The 16,626-nt window shown below is 46.7% G+C and overlaps 1 protein-coding gene across 1 annotated transcript in view; it reads left to right on the top strand.

The window, feature by feature from the left end:
* Window positions 1-16,626, top strand: part of NAB2 (NGFI-A binding protein 2) — a 63,573-nt gene that overhangs the window by 31,706 nt on the left and 15,241 nt on the right. The window contains exons 2-3 of the mRNA XM_030196656.1: window positions 5,147-5,966; window positions 11,500-11,633. Of these exons, the coding sequence (XP_030052516.1) occupies window positions 5,147-5,966; window positions 11,500-11,633 (954 nt within the window). The remainder of the gene's footprint in view (window positions 1-5,146; window positions 5,967-11,499; window positions 11,634-16,626) is intronic.

Here is a 16,626-nt window from a genome sequence, read left to right as displayed (position 1 = left end):
GAGGAGTGATAGGAGGCAGGGTGATGGTTATTACTAGAATTGTAGATGACATGGGTGAGTGTTAACCACCTCTCTGACATCATATGTACCTTTCTTTAAATTAGTCCCCTTATTTTCTAACTCCTCTTGCTCTCTTACCTATCTATATGTTCCATCTTTGCTTATACCCTTCACTATCAATTAAAATATTCTATTACGTATTGTGTCGACATTGTAAGTAGTCTATTATGCCATACTTTGTATTGTTATTTTAATATTTTTACTGCAGTGATTGCCTATTGCTTATGTTTGATTTATTCTTACTGTACACCGCCTTGAGTGAATTCCTTCAAAAAGGTGGCAAATAAATCCAAATAAATATATGCATATAAATTGCAGCTTCCCAAATCACCCCATGTACAACTATGCACAGTGTCAAGAACATGCACAATTATACATGATTCTGGTGTAGAGGGATAGGTTTTTGGCTGTGCACAGGTGGAATCAGAATTTACGCAGGCCTCATTAATTATGCACTTTCATGCCTATTATGCACGTAACATTACACCAGCGCCAGAGGTGGGGTAGATGCATCCAGCTTCATTATAGTCATCATTTCTACAGTTTTTATGGGGCAATATTATTAACACCCATAGGTATCTGTGTACACAATAGACCAGTGGTTCACAATCCTGTCCTGGTGGCTTCGCAGTCAGGTTTTCAGGATATCCACAATGAATATTCATGAAGAGATTTGCATGTAGTGCCTCCACTATATGCAAATCTCTCATGAATATTCATTGCGGATATCCTGAAAACCTGACCGGCTCGAGAGCCCCCGGGGTAGGTTTGGGAGCCACTGCAATAGTCTAAAAGTTGCCTCCTGCTTCACCTCTCAACCTAGGCAACCTGTTCTAAAATTACTCTCCACGTAGTGCAATAAGGAATGTTTTGGGAGAGGAAGTGTCGGGGTGACCATGATTGTTGAGTTTAATTATCAAATTCTAGGAGGGGGGGGGTCCTCAAAGACTGAAAAATAAGTGAGGGGGTGCCTAATACTGTTGCATCTGGCCTGCTTTCTCTTCCCCTAGCAGCAGCTTACTGAGCAGAGCTGTCAAGTTACCCATTCCAAGAGGAAACCTTTTTTCTGCCAATCTCATCCTTGTGCATTATGGGACCTGCAGCACTGATTTCAATGGATAGAATCATGGACTGCAAACACTATACTGCTTTGGGATGTAAGTTTAAAACCAGGACTAGACAAAAAGGTTCCCTCCTGGAATAGGTAACTTGGCAGCTCTGGTCACAAGGAGCCAAACACAGTACAAATTACCCCTCCCAGGATACACTAAGCGGAGTGGAGGAGTGGCCTAGTGGTTAGAGCACCAATCTTGCAATCCAGAGGTGGCCAGTTCAAATCCCACTGCTACTCCTTGTGATCTTGGGCAAGTCACTTAACCCTCCATTGCCTCAGGTACAAACTTAGATTGTGAGGCTTCCTGGGACAGAGGAATATCCAGAGTACCTATGTTTGTACAGCGCTGCGTATGCCTTGTAGCGCTATAGAAATGCTAAATAGTAGTAGTAGTAGTACCTGGATGTAACTCACCTTGAGCTACTACTGAAAAAGGTGTGAGCAAAATCCAAATAAATTATTTGAGATTCTGTTGCTACTATCTGAGATTTTACGTGGAATGTTGCTACTATTTGAGATTCTACATGGAATGTTGCTACTATTGGAGATTCTACATGGAATGTTGCTAGTGGAGGAATAGCCTAGTGGTTAGTGCAGTGGAACATTGAGCGTTGCTACTATTTGAGATTCCGTTGCTACTATTTGAGATTCTATATGGAATGCTCCTGAGTGGAGGAGTGGCCTAGTGGTTAGCGCATCAGTCTCACAATCCAGAGGTGGCCAGTTCAAATCCCACTGCTGTTCCTTGTGATCTTGGGCAAGTCACTTAACTCTCCATTGCCTTAGGTACAAACTTAGATTGTGAGCCCTCCTGGAACAGAGAAATATCCAGTGTACCTGAATGTAACTCACCTTGAGCTACTACTGAGAAAGGTGTGAGCAAAATCTAAATAAATAAAGGAGCTTCCTTGATATTTGGAGTGGCCAGCCACCACCAGCTATTTTACTGATGCTGCAGAATAGGAGAGCGGCTTCTACCCCCAACCCCCTCTCCCCACTGATTTCATGTTACAGTACAGAGATGTGGTAGCCGTGTTAGTCTACTTTTAAAGATAATCAATAGAAATAGAATAAAAGAAAACAGAGAAAAGAAAATAAGATGATACCTTTTTTATTGGACTAACTTAATACATTTTTTGATTAGCTTTTGAAGGTAGCCCTTCTTCGTCAAGAAGGGCTACCTTCGAAAGTTATTAAGTATTAAGTTAGTCCAATAAAAAAGGTATCATCTTATTTTCTTTTCTCTGTTTTATTTTATTCTATGTTACAGTACAGGAAGCTCCATGAGAAAAGAGGGAAGCCAATGGGCTGCCTCTGGGTCACAGAATTCTGCTTTTGCTTACAAGGCTGACCCAACCACTAGGTAAAACTAGGCATTTACCTGGGGTAGGGAAAAAAAATTAGTAGATCCTGACAGCCACCAGACATCATACTTTTAAATGTTAAACAATATTTTGAATCTAATACAATGACAGCAAATGGATAAATGATCTAGTTGAAAACTGCTCTTCCTTCCTATAGGTAATGTTCTGAAGGTACTTTGAGTTTGTGTGGTTGTCACAACCTAGTATTTTGTTTTCACTGCAGCTGTTCTTTTCTTCCCCCCCCCCAGAAGCTGCAGACCTAGGTGACTGTCAAGTCTGCCTGATGGTAAAGCCGGCTCTGGGATGATCAGCTCTGGCAAGCTCTTGGTCTCAAAAACAGTGAGACAAGGCAGAGGAAAGAGCCAGAGCTTTGCTAATGTGCATAGGGGAAAGTTATAATCAGCAGAAAAGGAGGCCCTGCCACTGTACAGATCATTAATGAGATCTCATCGGGAGTATTGTGTCCAGAGCCGAGTACAGGTAGAGAGTCGGCACTGTAGGCCCTATATAATGAGACTGAAGTACCTAACTCAGTGGTTCCCAAACTCTCTCGGGTCACGGCGCCCCTAGACTACACACTTCCTTTCAAGTCTCTCTCTCCTCCCCCCCTCCCCCATTGCTGTTGCTGCCACCACTGTTGCCAATGGTATTGAATCCTACCTTCCATCCAGCTTCAGCCCCTCCTTCTCTCCCCCTTCAATCCAGCTTCAGCTCCACCTTCTCTCCCCTTTCCATCCAGTTTCTGCCCTCTTTCTTTTTCTCTCCATCTTTCTACCCAGCATCTTCTCTCTCTCCAGCACTTTTCTGTCCAGCGTGTTCCCCACTTTCTGTCCCCATCTTTCCACTCATCATCTCTTCTATCCAGTGTCCCCACTCTTCTATCATTTTTCCCCCCTCTCTCCATTCCGCATCTCCTGCCAATCTCTCCACATCCCCCTTCCACCCAGCATCTGTTGCTTCTTCTGACGAGCAACAGTGGCCCTGGTAAAACAACAAACAGCAAGCGCGGGGCCGCAACTATTTCAGTCAGAGCCGACAGCGCATGCCTGAAGGCTTTGGCTCTGTGTTTCCTTTCTATTGTTTGCCGCTGTTTCTGCTCATCAGGAGAGTTCCCCGCTGTGGCGGGAGCACAGGAGATGCTGTTAAATGTGGGAGACTTGGGAAGTCTGTGGGAGGGAGGTGAAGAAAATATGCCGCGGCAACCATGCAAGTATGCTGCGGTGTCCTGGGGTGCTACGGCACACAATTTGGGTCCTCGAGATTTGCTTGTACTGCTTTTTTTGCATGCAGATATGTTTTGCATATTCTTTGCGGGTATCTTGAAAACTTGGATCTGCTGGGGCTCACTGGAGATTAGTGCAATAGGAAAATGAGGGGGAACATGATCAAAGCATTCAAATGCTTGAAAGGTATTAGCAATGCACAAGAAGCAAGCTTTTTCCATTAGGAAGGAAGTACCACATTAAAACAAGAGGTCATGGTACAAGTGTAATACTCCCTTGTAGGCAATCCTGAGTCTGGGGCTGGAGTCTCCCTTGGGCCCTGTAATGATTAGCACCTGGTGCCTCCACCTGGGGAAGAAAAGTGTTAGCGGGTGGGATTTCCCTCCTTTCCCCTCAGGAAATTCAAAAAGACTGCTGTGAACAAGTCTGGCTGAAAAGTTAATCAGTTTATTGAACTATTTACAACTTATACTATATGAAGCATTAAGACATTTGCTAATGAGAAGTATTTGTGGTAATCAACTTAAGTCCTTTGAGTGAATGATGATGAATAAACAAACTACTAAACAACCTTTAAACAGTTCTCTTGAACCCTCTTTGTCAATGGGGCGACTTTAAACACCTCTCCCTGGTGCTTTATTAAAAGTCTTTTAATTAGGGTGGTAGTATTACCTATGTCCCCCTTACTCCTTCTCCAAGTCTTTCCCTTTGTCTATCTCCACCCGGCTCCCCAGACCTCACCCTCCTGCTGGAGCACTCTGGACCGGTAGCTGCTGGACAACCAATAGGACTGAGCCAGTCTGGCTTGGCTAGTCTGTGCTGATGAGCTCCGATTGCTGATTGCTCTCTCAAGAACCACCGCTCCTCTGGGCTCCTAGTGCTGATTGCACTCTTACAAGCCTCCACCAGGGCTCTTAGCGCCGGTCACGCTCCCAGGAGCCTCTTTGCTGCAGGACCTTGGACACTGACTGTCCCTGAAGGCTGCTGTTGTTTGGATTCAGGCCCCAGAGGCCTTCTGTCTCACTGACTGTGTCCCCGAAGGCCTTGTATTCTGCTGAGTAGCTTCCCTGACTCCATAATCAGTTTCAGTTACCTTTACTTAGTGTGTGTGCATTATTAGCCTCAACTTTATTTATTATTTTAATAGATAATTCTGTGCGAAGTGGGTAAATGTTGCTCATTTCCTCTGCCCTTTTTCCCAGTAAGCAATTAGCATATTGTCATTTGCTGTTCTGCTGACCTGTAACTATGCAGTTTCTCACTAGTAGACTGAGCAGTGACGAGATGCAGGAGTGATGAAGTGACCACACACAGGGCACATTGGGTGCAGTCCCTCAAATCTCACTTTTGATGCTGAAAGGATTTTTTTTTCTCTCTTTCTCTAGGTCCAGTACTGACCTGGCCACTATGTCTCTGCCCAGGACCCTTGGAGAGCTGCAGCTTTATCGTGTGCTCCAGCGAGCCAACCTGCTATCCTATTATGAGACCTTTATCCAACAGGGCGGTGATGACGTCCAGCAGTTATGTGAGGCTGGTGAGGAAGAGTTCCTGGAAATTATGTCCTTGGTCGGAATGGCTACTAAACCTCTTCATGTCCGACGACTACAAAAAGCCCTCAGGGAGTGGGCCACCAACCCAGCTCTCTTCAATCAGCCAGTGGCGTCCATCCCAGTTAGCAGCATACCTTTGTTTAAGATCTCAGAAACAGGGGGCAGGAAGTCCATCAGTAATGGGCATGGAAACCCTGCAGATAACCCAAATAAGGGTTTTAGAGCCCTTCCAGCAGGAAGTTTCAGCCCCAGAAGCCCATCTGATCATGGGGAGAAACATTCTCCTCTACAGCTACCACAAGATGCCCGGCTGTGGCAGGGCAGGAACACACCAGAGCCAGATGGCTTCCTGACAGAGGATGAAGGAACATGCTTGTTCCCCCCAGCAGCAGAGAACCCAGAGAAGCTGGATGTGGACATGGTGCGAATCATCTCAGAAAGTGTGGACCGGCTGATGAAGAGCTTCCCACAGAGTGAGCCTGCAGAGACCAGGTCACTGTTGAAACTGAATAAAAAGCTGGCCAAATCTGTGGGCCACATTTTTGAGATGGGGGAGCATGACAGACGGAAGGAGGAGGAAATCCGGAAGTACAGCATAATTTATGGCCGCTTTGATTCCAAGAGGAGGGAAGGAAAGCAGCTCACACTACATGAGGTCAGAGGAGATGCTCCAACATGTCACTAGAATTAAATAGTAGTTAGTAGGGATATGCACAGCCCCCCCCCCCCCCCCCAAAATAGTTTGCCTAGTCTTGGCTTCAGATTAAGTTTTTGCGATCTTTGGGTGATTTTGTTGTTGTTTTTGTTTTGCACATTGAATGCATGCAAGAAATCTTTGTCCATGCAAATCATTTGTACACCCTTTAATTCATAGGTATATGTGAGTGCAAGTGATTCGTTCCCACTTTACATTTTTTGGCTCCTATATGAACTGAATGCGCATGCCACAAATGCACATTCTTAGTTGCAAAGCCTCCTGCATGCTTCTCTTTATAGTGAACTCCAATCCGTCAGATGCTTTGAAGCAGTCCTGCTTTTTTTCAGCTTCTGTCCCTGGTATTTGTCAGTACAGAATGTCATAGGAGCCGACTCTGTGGGTGCTATGGGTGCTTGAGCACCCACAATATTTAGAAAATTCCATGTATGTGTCCAGGGAAGGGTTATTTCCACTGGGCTTAGCACCCCTAATAATTTTGAAAAGTTGGCTCCTATGCAGAATATATGAGCAAAGATCCCACCCTACCCAACTGGGTGCTACTAACTGAAAACAACCCTGACCAATCAGTGATGTGTATTGGCACTTAACCGGCCAAGTGCTGACTGTGCCCCCAGAATGCCCCCAAAATAGCTGGTTTTGAGATGGGCGCTAACTGGTTAAGCGCTGCAGAAAATGACCAGTTAGCCCCGAACAAGCGATTTAACCAGGGGCGTAGCCAGACTTTGGCGGGAGGGGGGTCCAGGGCCCGAGGTGAGGGGGCACATTTTAGCCCCCCCCGCGCCACTGCCGACCCCCCTGCCGCCATTGCTGACCCCCCCTGCCGCCATTGCCGACCCCCGCCGCCGCCGCCAACAACAACTTTGACCCCCCCCGCCGCTGACCCTCTCAACCCCCCTCCCCCGCCGCCGCCATTGCCTACCTTTGCTGGCGGGGGACCCCAACCTCCGCCAGCTGAGGTCCTCTTCTTCCCGCGAAACGGCTTCGTTCAGTTTCTGAGTGACGTCCTGCACGTACAACGTGCAGGACGTCACTCAGAAACTGAACAAAGCCGTTTCGTGGGAAGAAGAGGACCTTGGCTGGCGGGGGTTGGGGTCCTCCGCCAGCAAAGGTAGATGGCAGGTTGACGGCGGGAGGGGGGGGTCGAGAGGGTCGTTGGCAGGGGGGTCCAGGGTCAAATCTACGGGGGCCCAGGCCCCCGTGGCCCCACGTAGCTACGCCCCTGGATTTAACTAGCCAGGAACCATTTTTGGCTTGTTAAATCGCTATGAATATCGACCCGGATACTTTTTTTAAAATGTAAAATCACTTTGTTTTCTTTCGGAACACATTTGTAAACTTCAGAACTGAGATACTGCGGGGCTGCCAAGTGATCCAGTTCCTGATGAGAGAATGTAGGCCATCCAGGGAGTAATTGTATAAGAAGGGCGCCAACATGGAGTTGGGAAGAATGCATTTAAATGACCAGAATGCTGGCATATATGCACGTGTGTCTGCAAATATCTGTGTAAATGCCAATATTCTGGCTACCTGCTGTTCCACAACATGACATGTAGTTTGAAGGTGGACATACATGGGTGGGGCATAGAGTTACACCTGTAAATTATAGAGTATTGTAATTTATGTGAGGGTTTTGTGTTTTTTAATCATGCTAGGTACAAGCATTTACAGGAGCTGTATGGCTAATGTAGGTGGTCATGCCTAAAATGTCTGTGTATATTTGCTCAGCTACACTATAATTCTATAATGGAAGGTGAGCATCTACTTTCCTTGGTCTCCAAATTTATAGAATTATCCTCCAAGTTCTAATTTTTTGACTAATCCTGGGTCCCTGTCCCCCCCCCCCCTAGGATTATGACTCTAGATCAACCAGACACCTGTCTCTACTCCTCCAACTATCTGTTCTCGATTTTAGCATCTCCCCTTCTTGCCACCTCCCCTGGCATCAGCCCTTCCCCTGAAACCTCCCCATTGTGGCTCCCAGCTCCTTCCCTCTGGTGTCAGCATTACAATGTACAGTGGTGTGATGCAAAGCAAAGCTTCCACTTAAACATGCATTGTGTCTTTGATCGGTCCTGCCTCCATGGTATTGAGAAGTTAGAGAGGGCAGGACCAGCAGAGGTGCACAGTGTGCTTGAGTGAAGGCTCTGCATTGCACTACTGTGCTTTGTAATGCTGATACTGGAGGGGAGCCAGGAGCTGCAAAGGGAGGTTTGTGGGGGGGGGGGGGGGGTTAGAAGCTGGGTCACAAGAGGGAACAGAGAGGTGCAAGTGCTGGATTGGATGGGGAAGTGGAGAAAGAGATGGAGATGGCTAGACTGGAAGGGGGGAGGAGAAGAGAAAGGTGGAGATCCTTAGATTAGAAGGGGGGAGAAGAGCGAGTGAGATGGAGATGGCTGGACTGGAAGGGGAGAGAAGAAAGAGCAAGGTGGAAAATTGCCATGGGAAGGTTCTACCCCATCAGACCCCACTCTGATGCCACAGATTTGCAAACCAAAAATATAGTAACCTTAACCTTCCGCTCCCCTCCTCCCCATCCAACTACCTGCCTTTTGTAGATTCTGACATCCCTAGTACTGATTCCAGATAGGAGGGAGGGGAATGCAGAGTTCTCAGACTTGACCTACAATCTAGATCACTTTGTGGCTGTGGGACCATAAAGTCACCAAATTAAATGCAGCTCACATTCAAGAGGACTGCCCTCTTCTTGGACAGCAGAAACAGGGTCAAATTTGTTTTGGGTTTGTTTCTTTTTAAACTCTCATGTTAATCTATCTCAGAACCCGCTGAAGTCCTGCAGCTCTGATAAACAGGTTGGAATGTGCTGGCCATTTTCTCAAGCTGGAGTCCGTACCCCAGTTTTGTGCAAGGAGTGAGGACTGCAGGACAGATTCTTCTTGGTTTTATTTGCAAGCCTTCACCAGCAGCCAGGCTAAATTTTGCTGTGAGAACTAGATACTGCAGCTTTTTCATTTGGAAATATTAGCCAAAGGGTTTCCCTTTACTTCTTCCAGTTCCAATGGAAAAGATTTCTTAAAACCCTTTCCAAAACAACAGATGTAGTATTAGAGTAAAAAAAAAAACCAAATTTGAAACAAGAATAAAATGGAAGCAACTGGTGCTGCTTATTTTATTTAACACCGAATAAAGCTGTTTATCATTTTTTGTGAAGTGACACTTAAGGGGCCTTTACTAAGCGGCGGTAAACACTAATGCATTCTTACCGTGCGGGAAAATGCACATCCTGCGGTAGTACTGGCATCTGAACATGGTTAGTGCAGCCACATTGCCGCGTGCCTACGATTAGCGCATGGTTAGCACATGAGCCCTTTCCGCCTACTAAATAGATCTTGATAAGGGCTCACACACTAATGGCCATGTGCTAATTAGGAAATTAGCACATGGCCATTGAGGAAATGAAAAATCAGCCATTTTATAGCTGCGCAGAAGTAGCCTCAGTGCGTAGGAAACCCACGCTGTAGTCATAGTATAGGCCATTGTCTTGTAATGCCTGAGCGTTACCCCAACCACCCAGCCGGGGTTAACCCTGTGGCCACCTGGAGGGTCCTACCCAGCACTGCCCAGGTCTGCCTGCACCTGTGTATGTGCACCTACACTGGCATACCCTCCACCCGCCTGCTGAGTCCTGCTTGCCTCTGGACAAGTTTTCCCACCCGCAAGTTATTTCCCCAGTGGTTTCTAGGGGCACTGGGAGCCACAACCTTGGTGCCCCACAGTTCCTAGAAAAAAACTCGCAGATCGAGAACACAGACTGCCAAAATTCTTAGTTGGTCCAGGACAACAGAGCTAACAAACTAACAGATTTATTATATAAAAAAAGTAGAACAGTGAACGTTAAAGGTTTCAAAACGGCAACAGATAAAATAACAAGGATTTCATGTTAAATCTAACTACCTTAAAGGACCCTAGTGATCTAGTGGCTGTGGCTTCTTCGGGGGCAGAAAATAAATCCCCTCTTTCCTGCCCACCCGCTGCCTCTACTCTGCCCAGTGCAGTGCCGTGTTTACAAAATGGCTGCCTAGACTTCCTACGGTAGTCTTGCCTCTTGCGAGACTACTGCAGGAGTCTCGGCAGCCATTTTGTAAACACAGCAGTGCAACCAAGGAGAATTGCGACAGAAGTTACTAGATCACCAGGGCCCCATGGGGGCTGTAGTGTGCAGCGGCGGGCAGCCAGGCAGAGCCTCTGGGCTCCCTAGAGCTTCTGGGCCCTTGGGCACTGCCCGGTTGCCCGAATGGTCAGTCTGCCCCTGATTCTGGGCTAGGTCTTTGGCTTCAGGGCCAATCAGGGCACAGAGCATTAGCACTGAGGATGTTTAGCCAATGACACTACAGTTTACTTTCCTCCTCAGGGGTTGTCCTCTTCTTTGGGGAAGGTAAGCTACAAAGAAAACAGACCTCTGCTACAGCTATAATGCAGAGGTCAGACAGCACCTGCTGGTCAATCAAGGGAAATACACTAAAGGGAAGAAAAGTGTCATAGGGCAGTATTACAAATCACAAAACATAGCCACTTTTTAGTACAACTTAGTAAAAGGGCCCCTTAGCTTTTTTTCCACTGACCTCTGTAGTTTATAGTGTTCTACTTATTTCATACAGCAGCAAAAGGGAGGATCAAAGTACACGCAACAATACAAATGCAAAAAATGCATCAAGGGCCTTTCAAGCATGGGAAAGGCAAGAGTCCTTTATTACTAGACCCAACACAGGCTGTGTTTCAGCGTCAAGGGCCTGGGTCGAGGTCAATAGGAATCAGTCTATCGAAAATAATGAGCTGAAAGCTCATATAATCAGCAGACCAAAGTTGATTGGAAATGTATTCTCAACACAGAATGAAGGTGTATAATCATATTCCAGCATCTTCAAATTGGCGCACTTTCAGCATTATTTTAGATAGACTGATTCCTATTAACCTCCGATGCAGGTGCTTGACGCTGAAACACAGCTCATGCCGGGTCTAGTAATAAAGGACACTTTCCCATGCTTGAAAGGCCCGTGGTGTTTTTTTGGTTTTTTTTTTTTGCATTTGCTACTTATTTAATAATATACCTCCATTACCTCAGTGTTGTGAAGAGAATCTATGGTTACTGAGCATTCATTCTAATCGGTTTTCCATGGACATATTTGGAAGAGGAGAGCGAATACTTTGAAAATGTAATGTAATGTAAATTCAGGGAGATTTAATGAGATTAGTGGTACACGTGAGATTAAAATTTGAGCCTTTCAAAACTCTGCAGTCCAGGATCAGTGATGCCGTGACCGTGCAGGTGTATTGATGGAAATGTGCATAAGGGTTTTTTTAAAGAGAAGTTATACTGGTGATTTTTGACTAGTTGCAGATGAATTCTGTGTCCAAGATGTTACTAAAAAAATGACAGTCTTTTTTTGTCCACCAACACAAGCTTCTTTGCTTCCTTCATGTGGTGCTAATGACATGGTCTCATTCCTTTCAGATGACCATTAATGAAGCTGCTGCCCAGTTCTGCATGAGAGACAACACCCTCCTCTTGCGAAGGGTGGAGCTCTTCTCCCTGTCCCGACAGGTGGCACGGGAGAGCATATATCTAACCACGCTCAAGTGCTCCAGGTAAGTTTTCCTTTCTATCACCTTTCTCCCTTTCAGTGGCGTAGCCAAGGGTGGGCACGGGTGGGCCCAGGCCCATCCACTTTGGGTTCAGGCCCACCCAATACCAGCACATCTCTAATGTGGCTGGCAGGGATTCCCAAGCCCCACCAGCCGAAAACTCCCAACTGTCCCTCCTGCATACCTTTTAAATAGCAGATCTTTGCCTGCTACAAGCAGCGACTGATACATACTGTTCGCACCAGCCCTGCAGCCTTCCCTCTGATGGATTCCCACCTATGCGGAAACAGGAAGTTGCATAAGAGGGAAGGCTATGGGGTCAACATGTGCAGTGTGTATTAGCTGCTGCTCGTTGCCAGTGAAAATCTGCTATTTAAAAGGTATGCAGGGTAGGGGGATGTTTGAGAGACCATATGGCATGCAGGCAAGAGAGAGAGAGAGACCAAATTACTTGTGGGACAAGGCGGAGTTCTTCTGCCCACCAATCTTGGGCCCAGGTCCACCCAAAATTGGGTGTCTGGCTACGCCCCTGCAGTCCCTTCACTCCTTCCTCTTCTGTTTTTCTCATATGGGCTCTCTCACCTCACTTCAGTCCATTCATCTCTCACCCAGAATCCATTGGATATGGCCCATCTATCTACATACTCCCTCTTACCTGGGCCTTGTCAAGTCTTCAACCTACAAAGTCCATCCCTTCTTGAATATCTTTCCATCTGACTCTCATCCAAGAGTAATTCATGAGCACTAGCTCTATGGCTACAATAGATGCTTCAGTAGCCCTAATATTAAACAAACTACTTCACTGTGTCTATTGAGGTGTATTTAGCACCCACAATAATTTTGAAAATTTGGCACCTGTGGAGCAACTAACATAATTTAGCAGGTTTATTTTGCATTTTTTTCATCTTCTAATGAATAATTTATGTTAATGCATGCTATCAAGAACACATATACTTTGCACTGGCATAGCTACGGGTGGGCCTGGACGGGCACAGGCCCACCCATTCTTGCCTCAGGCCCACCCTGTCTAGTGGCCCCCAAAGCATCTCATTGGTAGTTGGTGGTTCCTCTCTCTCTCACGGCAGCTACCCATCTCTCTGTTCCCCCGTTCCATCTACCTTTGAGCCGTCATCTGCAGCAATTTCTTTAGGCGACCTGCGCCAACCCTGTAGGCTTCCCTCTACCGCGTCCCACCCTCAATTATGTCACTTCCTGTTTCTTTACTGACAGGGACGCGGTAGAGGGAAGTCTGCAGGACCAGTGCAAGTTGCTTACAGGAGTCGCTGCTGGCGACAGCTTGGAGGTAGACCGAGGAGGGAGGGGTTTCAGAGAAAGACAGGCAGATGCCAGGGGGTGGGGGAGGGGGAGAGATGACTATAAGGGCAGATGGAAAGGTTTAAAAAAACTGTATGTATGTATGGGAGCGGGGGTGGGAAGGGCCCACCCAGGTTAACTCGGGGGCCCACCCGAAATGGCAGGTCTGGCTATGTTCCTGATGCTTTGTAGTCCAGTTTCTCTCTACAGTATAGAAATGCACAATGGGGTCAATATTCAAAGTGATTTAACTGGCCATAAATGACTCCTGGCTGGTTAAATCACCTATCTGGGGCTATGCAGTCATATTCAGCAGCACTTAAGTGGTTAGTGACGCTGAAAATAACCAGTTAGCACTGAACTGAAAGCTGGCTATTTTGGAGATGCAGAGGTTGGATGAAGAACATTTGAAAAATACTTTGAAATGGATGAGCGTGGATTATTTAATTATAAAGATTGACAACGGCGTGTGGGACTTTCTTGAATGGACTGTTATTGTTTCCGACGCTTTTGTATGGATTGAGTGCTAGTGTGAGTGTTTCAGGGGTAGACCCTTGAGAGAACAGGTACACTTTTGAGTGAAGTTTACATTACTTTAGAGCACTGGGTTTTGCTCACTAAAATATTGAAAATTCACGGAGTAGATCAATGATCGAGAAGCTTGTCCACCCTTAGAGGTATAAATTGCTTCGGCGTTTCCTTGCTTGGGTGAGTTATCACTCTGAGACTACTCCATACACATATTAATTATTTATAGATTTATTATTATTTTAGTAGTTATACCTGTTCCCTCATTGGTGTTCTCCCTGATTGAGACCCTGGTTTCCTGTTCTTGTATTCAAGAATGGAGTCAGCACTTGACTGATAAAGTGCCAATATTCAGCACTTAATCGGCCAGGGTAGGGTTACCATATTTTGTCCCCCAAAAAGGAGGACACATGCCCCGCTCCTTTCAGCCTAGCCCCACCCCTTTCACGCCTTCACTCCGCCCCCTTTCACTTCCTCGCTCCACCCCCTGTCACATTTCCCCCCCCCCCCCGTCACACACCCCGTCACTCCCCCTCCCCATCACCCCCCTCCCCTTACCTTACTACTGCCCTGGTGGCCTAGTGACCTCTTCGGGGCAGGAAAGAGCCCCCTCTTTTCTGCCTGGAGCGCTGCCCTGCATGCATCCTTCCTGTTTGTGATTTCGGCACCGATTCAAAATGGCCGCCGAGAGTTGATGTCTCGCGAGGTCACTTCAACTCTCGGCGGCCATTTTGAATCGGCGCCAAGATCACGAACAGGAAGGATGCATGCAGGGCAGCGCTCCAGGCAGGAAAGAGGGGGCTCTTTCCTGCCCCAAAGGCAGAAGAGGTCACTAGACCATCAGGGCAGTAGTAAGTAAGGGTTGGGGAGGCTAGCAATTTGCCCGTTTGTCCGGATTTCTGGCTGGCGGGCGGTTGCCCGGACATGTCCTCAATAAGATACGACTGACTTTTATGCAATCCTATATATGCAGTTACCCTGGCCTAGGGTTACCATTTGTCCGGATTTATCCGGACATGTCCTCAAAAAGACACACACACACTCCTGACGCATTCTGCCCACCACTCAGGGCACAGGAGCACCACGCTTCAGCTGAGGTCTGACACTTAAGTACAGAAAAGGTGTAATTTGTTTCTCCCCTGAGTTCTGGTGGAGCATGCAGACTGGAAATCCCCTCCCCCTTTCTTGACTCTTAAAGGCACACAGACAGACATGTGTGTACCTTGTGGTTTTATTTTCACATGTGATCCTAAAAGTGAAAGTGAAACATAACTCTCTACTGCCTGTTGCTAGGAAGGGTTTTATTTTAAACTTCCAGTCTATTACAGTCTAACAAGGATGTGTGACACTGATCATTGGGACAGACAGAAGGTACAGCACAGCCTGGCAGTGGAATGATATGTAATAACTTGTATTCCATCTATATGAGGAGATTTAAACATCAGAGTCAGAGCTGCCAAGTTGCCCATTCCAGGAGGGAGACTTTTTGACCAGTCCTGGTTTTAAACTTACATCCCAAAGCAGTGTAGTATTTGTAGTCCATGATTCTATCCATTGAAATCAGTGCTGCAGGTCCCATAATGCACCAGAATGAGGTTGGCAGAAATCCAGGACTAACCAAAGTCTTCCTCCTGGTTTCAGGCTGCAGACTTTTTGGCTATCCTGATTTTGAACTTAAATCCCAAAGCAATATAGGATTTGTAGTGCCTGACCCTGACCAAAGAAATCAGTTCTGCAAGTCCCATAATACACCAGGATGGGGTGATCAGAAATCCAGGACTGTCCCAAAATCTCCAGCTTGGAACTGGGTAAATTGTACGGCTGTACATTTAACACGTTAATAACGTGATTAACGTATTAAAGTTAGAAGTTTTAACACACGTTAACGTCTCGCTCCCTCTTTGCTCCCATCGTGGGCTTACCTGGTCTGCAAAGACTGGCTGCTGGGTCCCGGCCTGGTTCAGCCCTGCTGCTGTGCTCCCAAAGCTGCCAGGGAAGATGGAGCCATGCACCCGCAACCTGGAAGTAACCACTTTGCGACCGGTGCAAAGTTGGAGAGGCTGTAGGCAGCAGCAACAGTGGTTCTCTTTCCTTATATCTGGTCTTCTCAGCCCTCCGATTTTTCCTTTAGTGATGCAGTGCTGAAGGCATGCTGCTCCTTTCAGCCGCCCAAAGCCTCTGTAGCGTCCTGCCTCCTCTGACAGAACTTCCTGTTTCCAGGCGGGATGCTACAGAGGCTTCGGGCGGCTGAAAGGAGCAGCATGCCTTTAGCGCTGCACCGCTAAAGGCAAAGTCGGAGGGCTGAGAGGAGCAGGTGTAAGGAGAGAGAGAAAATGTGGATTTGGGGGGGGGGGGGGGAGGGTTCAGGAGTGCAAGATCCCAAAAAAGTACAAAACATTTTATACTGCTTATTCCAGAAATAGTGGATTTTCTCCAAGTCCAATTTAATAATGGTCTATAGACTCTTCCTTTAGGAAGCCATCCAAACCTTTTTAAAACTCCGCTAAGCTAACCGCCTTTACCACATTCTCTGGTAACGAATTCCAGAGTTTAATTACACGTTGAGTGAAGAAAAAGTTTCTCTGATTCGTTTTAAATTTACTACATTGTAGCTTCATTGCATGCCCCCTAGTCCTAGTATTTATAGAAAGCATAAACAGACGCTTCACGTCTACCCATTCAACTCCAGTCATTATTTTATAGACCTCTATCATATCTCCCCTCAGCCGCCTTTTCTCCAAGCTGAAGAGCCCTAGCCGCTTTAGCCTTTCCTCATAGGGAAGTCGTCCCATCTCCTTTATCATTTTCGTCGCCTTTCTGTGCACCACAGGGGAGAAAGTGTGCAGAGAGAGCAAGAGAGAATGGGGACCAGGGGAGGGGTTCAGGAAATTTGCTTGGAGAAAGAGGGCAGATTGAGAGAGAGAGACATTTGAGAAGGACAGATGCTGGAAATAGGGGATTGGAAAAAAAAAACCCAAGGGAGATTGTGATCATACAGTGGAGGGGAGAAATTGTGATCATGGAGAGAAGTACTGAGAAGAGAAAACAAGAGATGGTGATCATGGAGGGGAGGGGATAAACGGTGTCCATTGAGGGGAAGGGAATTGGAGAGAAGAGAGACAGGAGGAAATGGTGCCTACGAAGGGGAACGGAA

The sequence above is a fragment of the Microcaecilia unicolor genome, chromosome 3 (genome assembly GCF_901765095.1).
Source record: "Microcaecilia unicolor chromosome 3, aMicUni1.1, whole genome shotgun sequence".
NCBI classification, from domain to species: Eukaryota; Metazoa; Chordata; class Amphibia; order Gymnophiona; family Siphonopidae; genus Microcaecilia; species Microcaecilia unicolor.
Note: the sequence above shows the minus strand (reverse complement) of the source record. Positions and strands in the feature narration are given on the sequence as shown.